Below are 20,493 nucleotides of genomic sequence, written 5' to 3'. Positions count from 1 at the left end.
TAAACTACGTTAAATGTTTAGTATATACTGTACTACCCTTTAGTCTGATGCAATTTCCAGAGCCCCCTTACTAAAAGATTAGTCCAAAAGTAATGTGGGCTGGGCACAATGGCACATGCCTAAAATCCCAGGGACTTGAAGGCTAAGGCAGGAGGATTGCAAGTTTGAGGCCAGCCTCAGCAATTTAGCAAGGTCCTAAGCAACTAAGCAAGACCCTCTCTCAAAATGAAAAATAAAATGAGCTCAGTATAAGTGCTGCTGGGTTCAATCCCTGGTACCAAAAAAAAAAAAAAAGTAATTTAGATTTGTGATTATAATTTGAAAAACACTTTAGTCAACATAGTTTGTAATCATGAGTTTCATAATATAGCAAATGCCAGGGCTTGGGGTGGGCTTTTTCTGCTGCCCCTCCACTTGGTGGAGGGAAAGTCCAGTAGGGAACAGCTCTGACTTTCCAGGCTTTCAATTACAACCAGGCCTAATATCGATAGTGTCTTATCTTTGAAGGACTTGGGCCTTGACCTCATTATGGAAAACTTCTGGGTTTAGGTAAAACTTAGCAAAGATGAGAATCATTTTTGCTTTCACAAAATTTACAAATAAGCAATCAATCTTGATTTTTTTAATTCAGTTTTTTTTCAAGGCAACTCTAGATTCCCAGGTAATTTTAATAAATAATTTAGAAATAATATTAAGTGAGTAAAGTGTGCTATATGCATGAACAAATATGCTGCAAAGAAACCTATTATGCTGTATAACTAGTGTGCACTAATAAAAAAAATCCCCCCCATTAATACTGTGCAAAACTATAGTAAATATTACAACCAGAATATTGACATTTTGACAGTCAAGAGACAAAACATTCCAACACTACAGGACCCTCCTGCTGCCCTGTGATACCCACACATACCTCTTTCCTCTCTGTAAACTACAATTCTGTTTTTAAGTATTTTTTTAGTCATAAATGAATACATTTATTTATTTATTTATTTATTTATTTGTATGTGGTACTAAGGATCAAACCCAGTGCCTCACATGTGTTAGGCAAGTGCTTTATCACTGATCCACAAGCCCAACCCCTGGAAACCACAATTCTGTCCTTTATATGTATAACTTGCCACTTCAAGAATTCAAGAATTTCACCTAAATAGAATTATACAGCACATAATATTTTGGTATTACTGTTTGTACTCAGCTTAATTCCCTGGAAATTCATCTAGTGGATCAAGAGGTTTTTGCTTTGTTCTGTTTACAATCTATCCATCTGGTAATGGTAATTCCATATCAAACCTGAATTCTTTTTTTTTTTTTTTTTTTTTTTTTTTTGCGGCGGAGGTGGGGGTGTTTTGTTTTGTTTTTGTGTTGCTGGATAGAACCCTGGGCCTCACACATGCCAGACAAGCACTCCACCACTGAGCCGTATCTTGATCCCCTAAACCTGAGCTCTTAGGCAGGAAACAAAGATATACTCTTTGGGGGGATGTTTATCTCATGGAATCTTAAACAAGTTTTCTTCTTTCTCTTTTCTTGCAGCAGTACTGAGGATCAGGCGCAGGACCTCAAACATTCTAGGCAATGCTCTACCACTGAGCTACATCACCAGCCCTTTTTATTTTTTGAGGCAGGGTCTCACTAAATTGCCCAGGTTGAACTCAAACTTGTGATCCTCCTGCCTCAGCTTCCTGAGTAGCTGTGAGAACAGGTGTATCTTACCACATCCAGCTTTCAAAGATCCTGTGAACCAACAAGAAATCCTGAGTAGTGTGGGTCAACATCATTCCAGACTCTACATTTTCACTCCAACAAAACTGATCCCAAGGGGCATAGATCACTAGATACATTTTAGTTTGATTCTTTTATGTTTTAAAGGTAAAAATTGAAAATTTTCACAGTGGCTTTTTTCCTTCTTTGAGGAGCTAAAAACAGACTTATAAATTTCTTCCTTCCTGGTTTGTTTGTGGTGCTGGGGATGGAACCCTGGGACTCATGCACATTAGGCATCTACCACTGAGTGAGTTATACCCCCGGGGGCCCACAAGGGTGGACTTGAATTTGTAATCCTGCTTCCTCAGCCTCCCAAGAAGCTAGGATTACAGATGTGCAACACTGCACCCAGCTGCTGTTGATTCTTAATAAACTGTTTTTATTACCCCAGTAGCACTCCCTCAATATTGAGAATAGATTCATAAAAGAGTAAATAATCATGGGCTGGGGTTGTAGCTCAGTGTAGCACATAAGAGGCCCTGGGTTTGATCTTCAGCACCACATAAAAGTAAATAAATAAAATAAATGTATGTGTCCAACTAAAACTAAAAAATAAATAAATTTTAAAAAGAGCAAATAATCAAAGTTTTGGTATACAGGTAGGACTGTAGCTCAGTGGTAGAGTGCTTGCCTAGCATGCCTGAACCCTGGGTTTGAACCAATACTACCAAAAAAAAAAAAGTTTGGTATACGTACTCCAGAGCAATGATTTTTGTAAAAGAACCTTTAAAGTTACCTGGTTTAAGCCAGTGAAATTTAGTTAACTGTGCATTTTCATCATACTCCTAAATATTATAAATCTTGCTCATAGCCAAAATATCTGTGGTCCAGTGTTAATAGTGCATTTCCCACTAAATGTAAGGTCAAGATACCATTATGAAGACTTCAGAAGGAGCACATTCTCTTCTATTGCACTCTAAATTCCATATTTTTCGATCAGCTCTTTTGCTTTAGAAATATAGGCACTCATGGCATCCTCCTTGGACAACCCTAGAAAGACACAAACAGATCCCATCACCTCCCTGGTTGGTGCAGTGGGAGAGTAAGAAGTATGAAGGCTGACTTGAAATCTGTTGAAGAATTAAAACCTTTTTGGAGGCTCCATGCTTCCCACTTCGCTCTGCCTTTGACATCCAACAGTGCTGGACATACTGCAAAAAAAGCAAAGAGAGATTGTTAAGTTGACTTCTTACTACACACTTTCACAAATACTAAGTATGTCCTTACATTTTAAAAGGATAATATAATACCAATATCAATGTCTCCAATGACAGCTTGCTTGTAAAGGCCATAGATTTCCTTCAATTCTTCATCCTCTGGTCTTGCTTTCAGTTTCTTCACATCTTCTGTGGCCCTGTCAAAATCTGCCTAAAGCCAAATAAAATAAAATAACACAAAAACAAAGCAAAGAAAAAGGCACACAGTGCATGGGCTAATGTTAGGAAGGCCCATTGCACTTTGGGAGTGTTGACCACCAAGGAATGGGACTTGAGAGGAGAGGAGAGGGAGGGGGTCAAATAGAAATGAGCTATTGCTGCTCCGTTTCCACCAGAATTATCCTAATTTATTGGGACTCATGGACACTTTACCTGATACATAGACAAAGTATGGATAACTAAATAATATTCATGACCTTGGAAAGGATCAATTTATGTATTTTAAAGGGCACCACAATCAGTGCAGCTTTCTGGATCATCTTATGAACACCACTGACCTCTCCTAGGTCCAGGACATTCCTCTGGCAGTGTCCACACTCTTCAGTGACAGTAGCTTTTTACTTATCTAATGCATTAACTTGGTTCTGAGGGCAATCAATACCATTGATTTAGTTGGATTTCTCATAGAGTTTCAATACAGAAACCCCAGATTAAAAGACTTAATATGAACTAATGTCCAGAAAAGAGAAGTTGTTTGGCAACATAAAGCTGATCAGCAAACTGAGCACACAAATACACTTGAGTGGGAAACACTGTCTGCACCATCCTGAATTCTCTCCGAAAAACCTAGTCTCTCTGTGTGAGTCAACTTCCTGTCACTAGAACACACACTGGAGATAAGTCAAATTATAAAGAGGAAAGGTTTATTTTGGTCCACAGTTCTATTAAGCCCACAAGTGACTGGCTCCATGGCTTTGGGCCAGTGGCAAAGTAGCATATCATGGCAGCAGTTCATGGTGAATCAAGACTACTTTACTCATGGCTGAGAACAAAAGAGAGGAAGGAGGAAGGGGTAAGGCCCACAGTCCACATCAAGATCATGCCCCTAATGACTTGGAGTCTTCCCACTAGCCTCTTCCTCTTTTTAAAAAGTTTTGCCATCTCCCAAAAGTGTCATGTATAGGTATATTATAGGATACCATAGGATTGGTCCCCCTCTGAGGGACATTCCAGATCCTAAATATAGCACTTCCTACCTCCCAAGGCCTTTAGCTCTTAGACCAGGACAGCAGCTGCTCTCTTGGCAGCTTCCATTCAGGGAGGAAGTCCAGCTCTACCTGCCCTAGAGTCTTAGCACTCCTGGACACTTCATCTCTTTCTCCTTTGACCTCTTAGCTGATTATTTTTCTTATTAGAATATCTTATTCTTTTTAATAAACTGTATCTACCTTGTGGCATTTGCTTTAAATTGGGGGTAAGCAGGAATTGTCAGTAGCCTGGGTATCAAATTAGGGAAGGTGAACATCCATCTGCCTTATATTATTCCTCAGATGTCAGTGTTCCCTTTTGGTTCAAAAGCCTGGGAGAGAAAGTGAAGAGAAAGCCCCACTGTAAGCTCAGAAGCCTATGAGCTCAGCAGTGTTGCTGGGTAAAGCCAGCCCCAAAGACAGGGCAGTAGTACAGCCAGAATTGTTTTATGATGAACATGAGTCATCTATAAATTGGAGACCAGGGTTTTCAGGCTAAATAACCTTGAAAATGGCCCTGCTTCCTAACAGATTTCTATAGGAAATTGAGAAGGATGTGTGCATGTGAGAAAGTTGCCTTATCCTTCAAGAAAACTCGGTTGCTGAGTTGGTTAAGGACATGGTTAAGGACACAGGCTTTGGGTTGATATTCATTGTTATTACTAAAGAGCTGGGTTACCTAGGGCAAGTTACTTAACCTGTGTCTGTTTCTTCATCTGGAATATGAGACAATAACAACACTTAAAATTGTTAGGAGAACTTAAATAAGTTAACACATGTAAAGTACTCAAGAGAATGCCTGGCAGATGGTGATTATTCAATAAGGGTCAGCTATTATTAGTTGTATTAAAAGGCTTGTTGGAGGAGTGGGTTTAAAAAGAAGCTCTTGATAAAAGCACAATTATGAAGACATGAAAAACACTTTTAGCTTATCATTAAGCAAAGAACACAAAATTGTTTCAATATACTCAGCTTTGAAAGTTATGTAGAAAAAATAAGACTAGAAATAAATATACTAAAATAGGTAAACAGTAATTGCCTCTGACTATTGGTAGGTTTTCTGGGTTTTTAAAACTTCTGTAGTCTCCAAATTTTTCATAACATGCATGTAGTGCATGTACAAGGAAAACAAAACAATTGCTGCATGAGTGATCAGGGCTCCAAAGGACAAGCCAGGCCAGGTGACTGAGGGTCAGGGATGCTTCTCTTCAGGTGTATCAGCATCTCAGAGTTTCTGTGCTATGAATATTCATGCTATTCTCCAGTGACACCAACTCAATTCCTTTTGGCCAGCCAACCCTTGATTAATATTCTAAGGTTTCTAAAAAATCATGCAAGCCCCCTGCCTTGCATGAAAAAGTTTCTGGGAACTTATTCTTCATATTCTGGGAGCTACAGAACCACAAAAAGGTCTAGTGAACATCTTGGACCCCTTCCATGCTGACCCTGACATGCTGTCCCATGCCATTTCAGCAGTCCCCATCTGTCCCTCCTCCCTCCCCAGGTAGGGAACACTGCCCAGAATTCCTCTGTATGCAGCCTGCCTCCCCCAGCACCTCTATTTGAACTGTTCCTACTTTAGGGTGCTATTCCACTGCCCCTTTCACCATGATGCCTCTCCCTCCCCAACTGCAGTAAGCAGCAATGGAAATAATACTAGACTTGCATGGCATACTCAAGATTTCTATTCTACCTTTGAGGCACACTGCTGTGGGGCTCTGCAAGACACCAAGCTCCTCTGAGGTACAGCTTCGGAGAAAAAAAAAAAGTACTACAGGGTGGACATCCATAATCTGAAAATATGAAACCTGAAAAGCTTCCAGGTTAGAACTTTTGGAGTGCTGATAAGAAAGTTTCTCACTTACTACCATGAGCACATTCAAAACACAGGTACACTAAAAATACATAAAATGACCTCCAGGCTGTGTGTGTACGGCATTCACATATAAAACATACATGAGTTTCATGTTTAGATTTGAATTCCATCCCCAAGATATCTCATTCTGTTTATTGAAATATTCCAAAATCTGAAATGCTTTTGGTCCAAAGTAGTTCAGATAAAGGAAAGTCAACTTTTATGAGTCTCAGCAGGAAGGTGTGAGGACTAAACCCAATCAGAAATGTAAATATTAGTTGATTTGATTCTGTGGACTCTTCCCTCCCAGAGCTCATCACAGGTACCATCCCAATCAACAGTACACTGAACACCTAGGACGGGTCTGGCCTGTGCTAGGCAGGCAGTGAGTGACAAGCCGACAGTCTGCTTGAAGGAGCTCAGAATCCAGAGGGAGACATGCATGGCAACAGTGACCTTGTGAGACTTGATATAAAGGAGGAGCAGGCTGCTCTGAGACTGGAGGAGAGAGTGGCAGCCCAGAGGGGATGGCCATCTAGAAGCCTTCCCAGAGGAATGAGCTGGGAGAAGGTGGTTAGTGTTAGCTGAGTGATCAGGGGTGACAAAGCTACTCCAGACAGCATGGACAGAATTTACCAGTGCTCAGCACAAAGGACGGGTGGAGTTGCTTTGGTTTGTTCCATCACATACATAATGGAGTGCAGGCATAAACACGCATCTTGGTGGCCACAGCTGAGCTTCACACACTGCCAGTAGGTGACAAGGGCAGGTCTGAGTCCAGTCCATACATCCTTCTTGGATGAATTAATGAGTGACTGGATATTAGGAAGATCACAAAGTTATAAAGGTGAGACACAGCTTTAATCTCTTTAAAAAAAAAATACACAGTCTCACTAAGTTGCCCAAGCTGGCCTCAAACTTGCAAAATCCTGCCTCAGTCTCCCAAGTCACTGGATTATGGGCTGCACCACATTTCACCCTAGCTGAAGACAGCCTTGAAGGATAACTCACACTTAATTCAACTTCATTTTCTGCAACCAAAGCACATGGGCATCTCACATGTGACTTTGATAAAACCTTTTTGAACCATTCATTCCCATGAGGAACTGAATCAGGTAGATAAGAACTCCTCACAAAGTAATTTCACAGATCTTAATCACACATACATGTGGGGAAGAAGAGTGAGTTAGTTGCTGAATGTAAAATCACAAATCCTCCTAGACTTGAAAAGATGTACCTCCTTGAAGGGACAGTTTGCTATTTTTAGCTTCACCATGTAGGAATGAAATATGTCCAGTTAAGATGACTTCAGTCCTCCTAAAGCTTTGCTGAGGGAGTAAACACATTGCAATTTAAAGATAAAACTGAGAGATCATAGCTGAGTTAGGAATTCCATTTATCTTGTTGCTTCTAGGAGTGTCAGCCACTTCTGTTTATTCTAGCATAAAACTTAGAAGATTGGGGCTCCTATGCTTGCGCCCCTTCTTCTCATTTCTACTGAGTGAGTCACTGATAGCATCTTGGAGCAACACAAGTGCCAGTGCAATGTCTGCCATAATGCCAGTTAGGTTATGAAGGCTTAAATATATGAGCTAGTTGTTCCTCTTTTAATTTTCATTTTTATTAGTATTTTGAGGCCTTTTTGAAATTATTTTAGATTTAGGTAAAAGTTATAAAAATAGTATGATTTCAGTGTACCTTGTACTCAGTGTCCCTGCTGTCTTTTTAAAATGGTATTTTCTCCAATATTCTGAGTACTCAAGTGAATTGTTAGTAGATAACATTATGGTGGGTGCTATTAATATTTATTAGCCTGTTGCTCTTTTGTGATGATTCTGAACCTTTAAATCTTTACTGAAAATATTTTTAAAGCAACAGAGAGAAAAAATAGATATTAAAAACCCAGTTAACAACAATAGTGAAAAACCATATTACTAAGCTAAATAACAATCATTTAGATCTTTTGATTTGAAGGAAGTTTTGATTATTTGGGGAAAAGTTCAGTATGAATTAAGTCATCTAATGAGCTTATTCTTATTGCACATTTATCCTCCACCAGGCACTGTTAAATGCTGTACCTGCAGCTCATTTAACAGTTATTTGTCCACCATTTCTAAATGAGAAGGCTGAGGCACAGAGATTAACTGTATCACTTACAAAGTGGGTTACAGGGTATGGGTATGAACCTCCATGACTCTGCATGGTGTCCCCAACCCACCCATAACATCTTGCCTGAAGAAATGGTTAAAAATAATTAGTTTTGCTTATTCTATGAAATTTTATGCATATAAACAATGTCACTTTAGAAGGATTTTAATGATAAGAAAATGCTCATAATACTAGGTACAGAAACAAAACTGCATATACACAATTACATAAGTGTGTGCACTCATATTGCACACACGCACTTGGAAGACTACAAAGGAGCACCTGTCACGTTTAGCAGTGGTTATTGCCCCCGTAAAGGAGATCCTGATGATGCTTATTTATTTTATTTGTTCCCTTTCCCTAAGTTTTCTACTTCTAACATATCAATAAAACAGTATTTTAAAGTTAGAGTCTCACAGAACTCTGCTGTTAAGAGAGACACTTGTCTATGAGAACCCAAGTAGGTCCCAACACGAAGGTTTCCCTCCATGGACGTCACCTCCCTCCTGAAGACAGTGGCTGGAGGAGGGCTCACTTAGGCTCCCAGAAGTCTGTGCCTACTTTTCCGCTCAGGGTAGTTTAACCAGTGTCTCTTCCCCAGAAGGGTTGCCACGGGGAGCATGACTTGTCATCAACAGGTGGAAAAGTGCAGTCTATCTGCAATAAGAAGGCGCTGGGGCAGGTGTGGGAGTGACCACAGGATCGCTGTCCAGCGCTCCCAGGTGAGGGTGGCAGGCATGCCAGTCTCATGCCCCATTTAAGTGCTTCCCTCTCAAAGCATCCCCCACCCCCACCCAGCTCGGCCTCCCTATGTCCTGTGTTACCTGCAGAGACATAGTGACAAAGGCAAGGATGCTGCTGCTCTCCTGGCGCTCGGTGCCTGGGGAAGGCTGGGCCGCTCCTTAAAGGGCAGCTGTCCTCCGCCCACCGCTCCCATTGGCCGCGCTCGGAGCCCCGGAGGCTCCCACGGGTCAGGTGTTGAGAGGGCGGGGCTGGGCAGTGAGCAGCAAAGTCCCGCAGGGACCCAAAGACGTCGCCGCTGGCCGGGAGGAGAGAAGGGCTCTCGAGAGAGTTCCTCTCTGCCGCTGGATCGCCCATTTTCTCTGAGGAGTTGTTTCCAGGAGACGCAGAGAAGCTTCCCCAGGGCGCGGACCTCACTTGGGATTCCTTCTTGATGGATACCTCTTCTCCTCTCAATTTCTAGAAACCTGGGCAGTGGGTGGTGATTACTTGAGGCCTCTCACGTCTCCCCCAGCCACTCCCGTTCTCTCTGGGCGCTATTCACGAGTGAAAGAGGGCTGGGGTTTTGCCTTTTCTCTTCTGCAAAGCAAAAACATAATTTTGAGCACGGGCTGCAACATCCTAACTTCCTCTTAATTATCGCAAAGGACTGCACGCCTGTTCCACCTGACCCAGTTTTCCAGGATCTATATATTCGACAGGAGAGAGGGAGGGATGGGGAGGGGGAGAGGGAGAGGGGAAGAGGGAGAGAGGAGGAGAAGGAGAGGGAAAGATTGGTTTCTATCACTGGATAATAATACACATACATACACATTTCTATTTAAAAGTGCTTCTCTACCAGTTCTGCTTATACTGCTTCAGGAAGAACTCTGTCAAAAAAGAAAAGAATGAATAAAAGAGACAAGAGAAAGAAAAGAGAAAAAAGTCAGGTGCAATGATGTATGTCTGTGGTAACAGCAACTCAGGGAAACTGAGACAGGAGGACTGCTAGAGACCAGGAATTTGAAGCCTGGAAAACAGCAAAACCTCATCTCAAAACAAAAACAAACAGCAATGATTAAACAACAAAAAAAAAACTTCCGTGCTAATCTAATTCATATAAATGTCTATACTTTAATTCTAAAATTTTAGGACTCATTTGTACATTTCTATGACATTTTAAATAGTTAATTGTAGCCACTGTTATATTATGGGCATAATTTATTTCCAGCATTGATGCTGTTTCTTTATAATCTATGGAAAATGTAAAGTTCAGCATCACATCACATTATGCCTCTTCTTTCAAAAAAAAAAGAAAGAAAGAAATATGCCTCTTCTTGAAAGAAAGAAAGAAAGAAAGAAAGAAAGAAAGAAAGAAAGAAAGAAAGAAAGAAAGAAAGAAAGAAAGAAAGAAAGAAAATTGTTGTGGACCTAAGACTTCTCTTTAAAAATAAAGTTGCTTGAAAAAAAAAAAAGAGAACAACATTCCAGATTAGGCTTGAGACTATATGATTTCAATGATCTTTCAAATTTCTATTTTTTTGAAGCTTAGGAGGTCAAGGTCAGTCTCAGCAACTTATCGAGGGCCTGTTCAAAACAAAAAATAAAAAAAGCTGGGGATGTACTTCCGTGACAAATTGTTCCTGGGTTAGATCCCCAGTACCATCCTGTCCCTGCAAATTTCTCTTTTTTAATAAATAAGCTCTGCCAAGGTCCAAGACAGCTTGAACATCTCAACACTGCCACACCTGCATGGGCTGGGTGCTCACTGAAGTGCTTTATTATTTCTCCTGGAGCAAGGATTCTCTATCTTAAGACACCGTCCAAGGGTGTTTCTCATCTATTTCCCTGGTTTTAGTTGAGACTAAATCTTTCTATTTCCTTGTAACTTCCCTCTGAACCTACTCCAACTTGCTGAAATTTAGAGTTAATTCCTCATTGCAGAGTCATTCACCATTTATAACACCTGTTATCTGACCTTTAGGATTAGGGATGTTGTCCCATGATATTAGGGGTACTGGGAGCTGACATCATGTTGATCATGGGTTTGCTATCCTGTAAGGATAATAAATGGCCTGAATCCAACAGACTCTTTTTCTCCCTACTGGTTTTATCTATGGATGGGCTGCGATGCTTTTGTCTAGAATTGCTGGAGTGCTTGAAACTCCTATTCACATTGCCTCCGTGGATGCAGATGTGCTTTAACATTTTATGTAGTCCTAACTAGCAGGGCTCCCAATGGCTCAGACTCCAAGTCTGTTCTATGATTTTGCAGCTCATCCTTGACTATTCATAGCAACTGATTGAAAATGACTAGGGATTATATATGTAAGTGTTAACAATAACCCGCACAGAGCAAAGGCCAGAATGCCATGAAGAAAAAAAAAAGAATCTGATGGTTTATTCTGTCACATTCTTCTACTGACACTTTCTTGCTGGGCTTCAAATTATTTTAAATAATGACCCACCTTAACACCCAGAATCTTAAACCACTGTTATATCATGGCAATTATATAAGTCTGACAAAAATCTAATTCTAGAATTAATATAAAAAGAAAGTTTTTTTATAAACTATTCAATGTTTTCATAAGTGATTCAAAGACTCAACTGATATTTTATAAGGTAAAATAACAGCTGTTCTTAAAAAAGTAAAACTGATCATGGAATACCAAACACCTAAATGTTAAAGTGGTCCCAGTAAGCCTATGTATGTTTGAGAAAGAGAATGTGGAAAAGAAACCAGTACACAAAATTTATATTATTATTTTTTAGCATGAATTTATGTGAATAAATTAGAAAGGAATATTGAAAGGAAAATGTTTGAGATGATTTGGTCATGAAAGTTCTTTGTTGTTTTTTTTAATTTTTTGTTGTAATTTTTGTGCTACACAAAAGGGAGAGAAATTAACCTTTGAAATATAGTTGTGCATTTTAACAAAATTCTTGTGGAAGTTGGATTGCTAGTCTTAAAACACAAGCACTAAACACATAGAGGCTACATTTACTTTTTTATAAATTTAATTTTGACAAGGTTGTCACTATTCAGTTTACCAAACACATATTATGTGCCAGGCACATTGCTAATCATCTTACAGAGATCAACTCCTCTAATCTTCACAATAGGTACTATTTTTATCACTTCATGGAGAAGGTTAATTTGCCTAGGGTCATATGCTAGTGATGGAGTTTGCATTTCAACCTAGTCAGCCTAGCTCCAGAGCCATGTAATGCAAGGGCTGATAATTTCCAATGGAGCACATGGAAGCTCAGATGATATTCAAATATAAAACTGGAATCTTAGGGATTTAAAACTGTTTACAAGGTTCCTTCCATCACTCTAGTATTTCAATTAGACCTGTGTGTCTCTAGTTGTCTTTAGAATTGCATTGTGTTTACAGTTTACCATCATAAACGACTGATTCATTTTATGAAACAAAAGTCTGTCAATACACTCCAACTCACTGTAACCTTGTTATTTCTAATTATGATAAATAATCACATCAGACTTTACTGTGTGTAATTTGCAAAAAAAATGCAATAATCTTTTTTTGTTTGTTTTGTTTTGTTCTAGGGGCTCAATCCAGGGGCACTTTACCACTGAGCCACATCCCAGCGCCCCTCCCACTTTTCTTTTTAATGCTTAATTTTTTTCTGTTTTTTTTTTTTTTTTTAGTTGATGATGAACCTTTATTTTATTTATTTATATGCCATGCTGAGAATTGAACCTAAGCAAGTGCTCTACCACTGAGCTACAAACCCAGCCCGGACCCCTTTATTTTTAAGACTGGGTCTCGCTAAATTGTGTAGGGCCTCGCTAAGAAGATAAGATTGACTTCCAATTTGCGATCCTTCTGCTTCAGCCTCCTGAGTCAATGGGATTACAGGCGGGCGCCGCCACGCCTGACCTTCAATAATCTTGACCAAAAGTAACATTCTCTGTTTTACCTCGTTAAGTACTGCAGAGGTAGTGAAAATATAGAAGCTAGATCCGAAAATGAGGACGAAAACGAGAAGTGAACAGGCTGAGAAAAGGAGAATAATCTGGAAAAGGAAAGTGGACCCAAATTAGATGGGAAAAGAAAAAGGGAAGGCCGGGATTGTGGCTCAGTGATACAGCGCTTGCCTAGCATGCCTGAGGCACTGGGTTCGATCCCTGGTACCACATAAAAATAAACAAATAAAAGGAAAGTATTGTGTCCATCTACAACTAAAAATATATATTAAAAAGGGAATGTTGAGAGGAGGCATTATTGTCAAAAGCAACCCACCGACTTCTACGTTGCCCAGAATAGATCAGCAAATACAGATTCCTGGGCTCTAACATGTTATTCAGTTCTATAACCAATTGTCCACGACTTCCCAGCGACTCCATTCATAAGCTAGTCTCCATTGGCTGGAACAGCCACAGAAGACCTGTGATGGAATATTACTGACTGCTGTGTTGAACTCAAAGCAGGCCTAATTCCCCTTGACTTTCGGGGGAGTCAAGAGTCCCTAGATTACTGCCTATAAACTAGTGTTTTCCCCAACTCTCCAACTCCCCACTTACTTGATTTTCATAGTGCTGGGCAATCTGCAGGGATTCGATAGATAGTGGGCAATGGGACAGGGGCTGGGATTTTGCATCTCTAGAGCAAAAAGAGAGGTCTAAGGCTCCAATATGCTGGAAGTTGAAATTGGGTTAGAAGGGAAGGGTGCCCAGGGAGAACCACTCCTGGGGACTACTGCCGGTACCCGGATCCCCAGAGGTGTCAGACAAGACGGTGAGTGGCAGTTACCGTGGCAACACTCACTGTCTCGCGAGACAGATGTTGCATCTGCGCACTGCAGCTTAGAGAGCTGCAGAAGCTTCACCCCGGGTCTTATATTCGGGACTTTTTTGTGTGTTTTTTTGTTTTAAACGATGGAGCCTTATTCTGTCGTTTCCTCGCGACGCTGTTGGGAGCGACCAAACGCAGGGTAACGAAACTTGAAGAGTTCCGAGCTATTTCGCGCCATTCACTGCTCCCGGAAGGCAGGGCGGGGAAGGCAAGGACACTGCGCCTGCGCGGCGCAGGCGCAGTGGTGCCGGCGCTGTGGCTGGCTGGTGGTGTGGGGTCGCGGTCGTGAGTCGGAGGAGCAGGCAGACGCCGGAAGACGGTACCCTTCCGGGTGGGAGCGGGCCCAGGGCTCTACCAGAGCCCAAAGTCTGGGAGCACGCTAGGTCCCCGCGGCTTTCGGACCCCTCTTGCACTGTCGCTGGACCGCGGACTGTAGGGAGGGGTTAACCCTGGGTCAGGAATGCTTCCGCTACCGGCGGTCCTCCTCCAGAAACCCGGAGTTCGCGAGTCTTTACCCTTGAGTCCTTACCTACTTTTCCTAGCATCTCTGCCCAGCGACACTGAAGTTTTTAGTTTCCTTTAATTCTTCCCCCGGGACACTGTTGTATTTCGTATTCCTTTTGATAGGAATTCATCAGAGGTAGTTAAAAAAAAAAAGTCACTTCCTGTAGGAAGTCTTCCTCTCCTAACCCCCGCTCAACTAAGTTAGGTCTCTGCTCTGCGTCCCTTGGCATCCTGTAGTTACCTGACCTTAACGCGTGCACCACATTACATTGCTTTATTCTCCCCCCATAGGGCTTGTAAACTCTGGCTCCTAGAGGCCAGTGACTGTTTTTGCTTGGTGCATCATAGGTAATCCGCAAATACTTAACTATGAAGGTGGTCATGGGTCTGAGAATGGGAGTGGTTATTCCAGGCTAAGAGAATGTGTATAGAGATATGTTGGTGAGAAACTGGTGGCCTCCTTATACATAGTATGGGTTCAGAGTTGGGAGTGATATGCAGGGTGTTGGGTAAAGAGAAAGGCTGGTGGAAAGCTGGAGGGTCCAGGGCCTTGTATGTCACCCTAGAGTTTGCACTTGATCCTGTAGGCGGTGAAGGCACCTTTGCCCTTCCTGTTTTGCACCCTTTCTCTGAAAGTTTTTGTTGCTTTTAGTTACATTTTGCTTACCTAAACTATTTTTCATCTCCCCCTACCAGATTCTGCAAACCAGGGAAGGTACTGCCTATTTTGCTGTCAGAGTAATTAATTGTAAGTATTTATTCTGTTCTGTTTGGATCCTGAGACCCAATAACTGTCGTATAGTTAGGCAAAACCCCCGTTAGATCATATTTATATTGCTCCTCATTTGTTTCCTTATTCCTGACCACTTCCACCCTGATGTCTTATGGTAGCCGTCACTTCATTGGATTTAGATGAGCTACTTTTATTACTGAGCTTGGGAGAATAGATATGACGGATGGGAGAAGGCAGCAGATATCTCCAGCATTGGGAATATAGACATGACTGAAGTTTTCTGTCAAAATTCCCAGGAATTTTGCTTTCTGGGGAAAGGTGATTTGTAATACTAGACCAGGAAACATGAATGGACCATTTCTCAGGCCTGTCCAGTGTATAAAGACTACCTTACCCACACCTGATTTCTTAATTTTGGTGCTATATCAGATTCACTTGGCAGCAGACTTTTTTTTTTTTTTTTTTAATATACAAGCCTAGATTCCTTGGCAGTATTCTCCAATTCAGTTGATCTGAGGTGAGAACCGTGTAGGTTTTTTTAAAAGCCACCGGTCATATTTGAAGTGCAGCCAAGATTATAAGAGTAAAGTACTTTATACATTGGTATACTCTATTGCTAGTCTTGTGTGTTAAACTTTATCTGGAAGGGATTTCACTTCTTCTAGTTTGCCAAGTGGGTCCCTGTCTTTCTCACTGAGCCCCAGAAGGGGAAGGAAGAACATTAAGGAAGAGAAAGTAATGTACAGTTGCTTCTGGGAAGAATTACAGGATATGCTCCCTAGACCTATGGTTTATAGCATATCCTTAATAATTAATATACCTTTCTATTTTTCCTTAATGGATTGGGATCTTTAAATCTTACTGTTTCCCTAGTTTTCATGAAACTGCAAGTCATAGTAGTCAGCTTGTAATAAGCGTGGGCAGGAGTATAGGTCTGCATATGTATCAGATATTTAGGAAAGATATAAGGAAATTTAGGGGCCAGGGTGGGAGGGAAACTTACAAAAGGGGACAGAACGAAAGTATTGTTTTAAGTTTTAGTTGTGTGCATAGATACCTGTTTTAGTTCTTCACATTATACCTGGTTAATTGTGAATCACAGAGGCTTCTGGGGCTCTGTGATTCATAATTATGAGTCACAGATGTGGAATTGTGTGCAGGACACAGGTCTCAAGTCACCATGAGCCCCAGGGCCTATAGTACTCTGTGAATATCTGCTGTGAGAGTAAATGAAAGTAAACCCAATTAAAGAGTAATGTATGAAATGCTAACAAATCTATAAGACTACCGTATAGTTATGAAAAGGGTAATTATGAACAAAGAGAAACAACATTTTTAAATAAATGAATTAACATGGATTTCACTGTAATTGCAGTGATATAAGAGTCCCATATTGTCTATATATGAAGAAAGACAAGGTCACCTGAAAAATGGGGAAAAGGTGGGACCAATCTACTTAATACTTGCTATAGATTATCAAGAATTAGAGAAAATATAACCAAGATAGTCTCAAGACAGGCTTTCCTAGCTGACATGAGTGTTCTACTGTCATTGTTTTTCTATGAAGGATTTTCAAAATGTCTGCAGCCCCTCAAGCACCTTCCAGAGGATCCATTCGCAAGACAAGACCTCTGGTTGTAAAGACGTCCTTGAACAACCCCTATGCTGTCTGTTGGAGCACACTGGAGAAGGAGGACATGCACTTCATATTACAGACAATTGAGCAGAAGTTTAAATCTATTGGACTTCGGAAAATCGAGGACAAGAAAAAAAGAAAAAAAATGCCTTTTATAAAAAAGCACAGGGTAGAAAGATGCAGCCTAGATGTTAATACTAGTGAGGATCTGAAGGACAAAAGGCCAGAAGCTAACCAGCAGATGTCAGGGTGGACGCCTGTGCAGATCAGGAAGCAGCTTGCCATAGGTGTTAATGAAGTCACTAGAGCTCTGGAAAGGAGTGAACTGCTCTTGGTTCTGGTATGTAAGTCAGTCAAGCCTGCCATCATCACCTCACACTTGATTCAGTTAAGTGTAAGCAGAGTTGTTCCTGCCTGTCAGGTTCCCTGCCTCAGTGCAACACTCGCCCCTGTCATTGGCTTAAAATGTGTGCTAGCATTGGGATTCAAAAAAGACACCACTGACTTTGTAGATGAAGTAAGAGCTATCATTCCCAGAGTGCCCAGTTTAACTGTACCATGGCTTCAGGACAGAATTGAAAATATTGGAGACAATTTAGAAACTGAATCTTTGGGAATCCAAGACAAAGAGACTTTGGAAACTTCATTTGAAGATCTCTCGAAACACAAGAGAAAACTTGAAGGTCAGCAGGTCTCTGTAGCATTACAGCCTCTTAAAATAAAGAAATTGATTCCCAACCCTAATAAGATAAGGAAACCGCCCAAAAGTAAAAAAACTACTTCAAAGTAATCTTGTGTAAACTTTTCATGCAATTGATAAAAGGACACCTTTTATAAAGAAGGCTTGAAACAAATAAAATGAAATATATTTATGTATATTGGGATCCCGTGTAATGATGTTTCCTTCGACTATGTATGAATGTTTGAAGCTATAGCACAAACATGCTGAAGCCTAAAAACATTTAAGTGAAAAAAATAATCAAAAATATGAATATGAAAACAAAAGTTTATTGAAACTAATGTCCATGCTTGTATAAATTCACTGTTTTAAAGGCTGGTACAATGCTTGTTAGCAAGAACATCTGTAGCCTACAACACCTAACATTTTCCCATCAAACTTGGAAAATGTGCCACAGTAGACATGGTTCTAACAAGTAGGGTCAATGAAACTAGATTGGGAGCACTGAGTTTCAAAGGAAAGATACCAAATGCCTTGCAATACTTTGTCTTTAGAAGGAATATATTTTTTTACTTATGTGAGTTTGGCTTTCCTTGTAGGCAGGCATAAACATCTGCCTGGGATGAAGGCCCAATGGGATAGAAGTAAGCCAAATAAAGTATTTTAATTCGGATTCATTTTCCTGTGTATTGTTAACTTACTTGGAAATTAACATGTATAAAAAGTATGATGGGAGCTGTAGGGGCATAGTTCAGTGGTAGACCCCCAAATTTAATCCTCAGTGTGTTTGTGCATGAGCATGCACACACATAACCAAACAGAAAACAACTGTGATAGCAATTAGGTGACATGTGGCAAGAGGTAAATTTTTAAAAACATTGAGCATGGGTTCTCAGGCAAGATTTTGTGAGGACAGGAAATGCAGCAGTGTTCTGTGTCAAGTGTCTATAATGTATATTTGGAGAAGTTATTTTTGGTAGTTTAGGGGAAGATAATGGTTTTGCCAAATTTCAGCCTAAAATCTGGTTGACTCAGTGGATTATGCCATCTGTTAATTTAGATTTTACTTAGTGCCATCTTGGCACAAATTAAAAAAGAAAAGATACAGCATTTTCATTACAGGACAATTTTTAAAAATTTCTAAATACTATTATTGCATTTAAGTCATACTGATTCTCTAAAATGTTCACTGGTAATCTACTTAAATTATAAAGAGAACAGTGATATTAATTGTATTTAAGAATCAAGTAAAATAACATGAATAATATAACTGGAATATGTAAATGAGCCTTGACTCCAGATTGTGTAAATTCTTATTTAATGCTGGTATTCCCAAGAAGTGTTCTAGTGAATCGGTCCAGTTTTGTTTCTTGATGTTTTTCTCCTTCTGTTAAGAACGGTACTGCAGCTAAGTTTGAACCCTGTGAAATGATAAGTCTTTCTGTGTCTTTTAAGAACATTGTTTGTACCAGTTAGGCACTACTGTGGGGCCCAAGTGTCCCCTCTAGTGGCAGTCTTGGGTGCCACAGCTGTGTTTTCAACTCCTTAGTAAATCAAGATCCACAGACCTTCTAAAAAGGGACAGTTAGCAGATATTTTAGGCTTTGGAGGCCATACAGTCTGGCACAAGTACCCAACTTGCCTTTGTAGCATGAAATGGCCACAGGTGAGACACAAACAAAAGGGTGGCTGTGTTCCAAGAAAACTCTTTATGAATGCTGAATTTAAATTTCATATAATTTTCATGTCACAAAATGTCACTGTTTTGACTATTTCCCCCCAATCAAAAAAGACAAAAATAATTTAGTTCCTGTGTTGTACAAAAACAGGTGATGGGCCAGATTAAGCCCAGGGGCCATACTTGATGTCCTCTGTCTGGTATTAAGATAATGACTGGTTTTATTGGATTACTTGTAAAACATGAAGGGAACGCCATTATGTTGTCTAACGTAATTTAACTTTTTCTGGACTGAGCAGCCGAGGCACTGGTACGGTAAAGGCAGGAAGAAGTGTCTACTTTGAGTAAAGGCCAGTCTACAGCCTTGTTTAGCATCTTATTTATCCCTTGAATTACTGGTGATATATACACATACATGTACACTGTGAAACTCTTGTTTTTCAAATTCTAGGTAAAAACACCATTGGTAACAAAATTATGAATACTTATTTACAAATAAGACATTTCCATTAGCATGACAGTTCATGATAAATTAAAAGTCAGCATAAAGGAATATGTGCAATTTTGCATAAGTAATAAAAACATTCAAACTATCAATGCCTTATAGCACTAATAAAGCAACCCGGCATTAGTTTTGACCTTAGAGTTTTTATTTTCTTTCCCTCATGTATCCTTGATGTTGCTGAGAAGAAACTGGAGATGGTGCAGCAGTGGAAAAGTCTGGTCATTCACAGGTGTACGCTCTTTCAGGGAGCACACTTAATGTTTGCCTCAAACTTTGCTTTTGAAACCATCTATTGACCTACTGAAGATCAAAGTACAAATCTCTGTGTTTACTGATTTGGCAACTTTGCCTATGGAGTAATAATGTACTAGTAATCAGTACATTTTCATTTTGCTCCATATTTGTCATTCCATAAGTGTTCCCAGTGATGTCATGTAAGGTGAGATACATAAAAAATTTTCCAAATAGATTCTTTGTTCTATTATACAGACAAATACACCACCACTTAATAAATAGAAATGCAGCAGCTTATCTCCACACAATAGCAGAGATTTTCTTACACGATGCTGTGACTTCTCTTTAGTTCATAGAAAAACAGTTCCCTTTCTAGAGAGTGGAAAAGTACCCTCACTTCACCAAGAAAGCCAAAAGTTTGAAAACCAGAGAAATGTGCTCTTTGTACCCTTTCATCCCTCCCACAAGTGGGTAAACAGCAAAAAAAGAAAAGATGCATTTTAACATTCTAACTAGGAATGTGTACAACTGGTCACACATGGGGTGTTTTTTCATCTTTGCTGATTGTTACCAACTACTTCAATTTCACTTAGGTTGTGCTTTTATTCTTCTTTGGAATGGCGGTTCCAGGAATCATTAAATAGGATATGAACAAATGAGGATGCCAAAGTTCTAGAAGTCAACACAGCTATCTACTGTAGTACAAGTCCAACCTGGAGGAAAGAAATGAAATAGTAAGAACAAATAAATTACTTGATAACATAGTATAAAAGATCTGTGAAGCAAGGATGGAATTGTCTAGTTAGACTTACT

The 20,493-nt window shown here is 40.1% G+C and overlaps 3 protein-coding genes across 14 annotated transcripts in view; 1 reads left to right on the top strand and 2 right to left on the bottom strand.

The window, feature by feature from the left end:
• Nucleotides 1-607: 607 nt before the first annotated feature.
• Acbd7 (acyl-CoA binding domain containing 7) lies at nucleotides 608-14,362 on the bottom strand. 4 transcript variants are annotated; one of them, XM_078023370.1, is made up of 5 exons: nucleotides 13,441-13,680; nucleotides 8,996-9,491; nucleotides 2,853-2,915; nucleotides 2,637-2,754; nucleotides 608-1,734 (listed from the first exon to the last, which is right to left on the bottom strand). In XM_078023370.1, the coding sequence occupies exons 2-4, from the start codon at nucleotides 9,267-9,269 to the stop codon at nucleotides 2,681-2,683; spliced, it is 411 nt and encodes a 136-aa protein (XP_077879496.1). In that variant the 5' UTR covers nucleotides 9,270-9,491; nucleotides 13,441-13,680; the 3' UTR covers nucleotides 608-1,734; nucleotides 2,637-2,680. The 4 variants fall into 4 exon arrangements, with proteins under 4 accessions (XP_077879496.1, XP_005330917.1, XP_040134627.2 ...); XM_005330860.4 differs by adding an exon at nucleotides 3,015-3,132 and having other exon boundaries at nucleotides 608-2,754; nucleotides 13,441-13,675; XM_040278693.2 differs by lacking the exon at nucleotides 13,441-13,680 and adding an exon at nucleotides 14,241-14,362 and having other exon boundaries at nucleotides 608-2,754.
• On the top strand, nucleotides 13,701-17,460 carry Rpp38 (ribonuclease P/MRP subunit p38). Of its 5 annotated transcripts, none has more exons than XM_013360973.4 (3): nucleotides 13,701-13,850; nucleotides 14,912-14,963; nucleotides 16,516-17,460. In XM_013360973.4, the coding sequence occupies exon 3, from the start codon at nucleotides 16,526-16,528 to the stop codon at nucleotides 17,372-17,374; it is 849 nt and encodes a 282-aa protein (XP_013216427.1). In that variant the 5' UTR covers nucleotides 13,701-13,850; nucleotides 14,912-14,963; nucleotides 16,516-16,525; the 3' UTR covers nucleotides 17,375-17,460. The 5 variants fall into 5 exon arrangements, with proteins under 5 accessions (XP_013216427.1, XP_005330918.1, XP_077879495.1 ...); XM_005330861.5 differs by lacking the exon at nucleotides 13,701-13,850 and adding an exon at nucleotides 13,883-14,030; XM_078023369.1 differs by lacking the exon at nucleotides 13,701-13,850 and adding an exon at nucleotides 14,018-14,042.
• Nucleotides 17,461-17,572: 112 nt separating this feature from the next.
• Nucleotides 17,573-20,493, bottom strand: part of Nmt2 (N-myristoyltransferase 2) — a 47,765-nt gene continuing 44,844 nt past the window's right edge. For all 5 annotated transcript variants that reach the window (XM_021730227.3, XM_040278685.2, XM_005330862.4 and 2 more), the window contains one exon: nucleotides 17,573-20,393. In XM_021730227.3, coding sequence (XP_021585902.1) covers nucleotides 20,373-20,393 — 21 coding nt within the window. In that variant the 3' untranslated portion in view covers nucleotides 17,573-20,372. The remainder of the gene's footprint in view (nucleotides 20,394-20,493) is intronic.

Source organism: Ictidomys tridecemlineatus, chromosome 10, assembly GCF_052094955.1.
Source record: "Ictidomys tridecemlineatus isolate mIctTri1 chromosome 10, mIctTri1.hap1, whole genome shotgun sequence".
In the NCBI taxonomy this organism is placed as follows: Eukaryota; Metazoa; Chordata; class Mammalia; order Rodentia; family Sciuridae; genus Ictidomys; species Ictidomys tridecemlineatus.
This window is presented reverse-complemented; position numbering and strand designations above follow the sequence as displayed.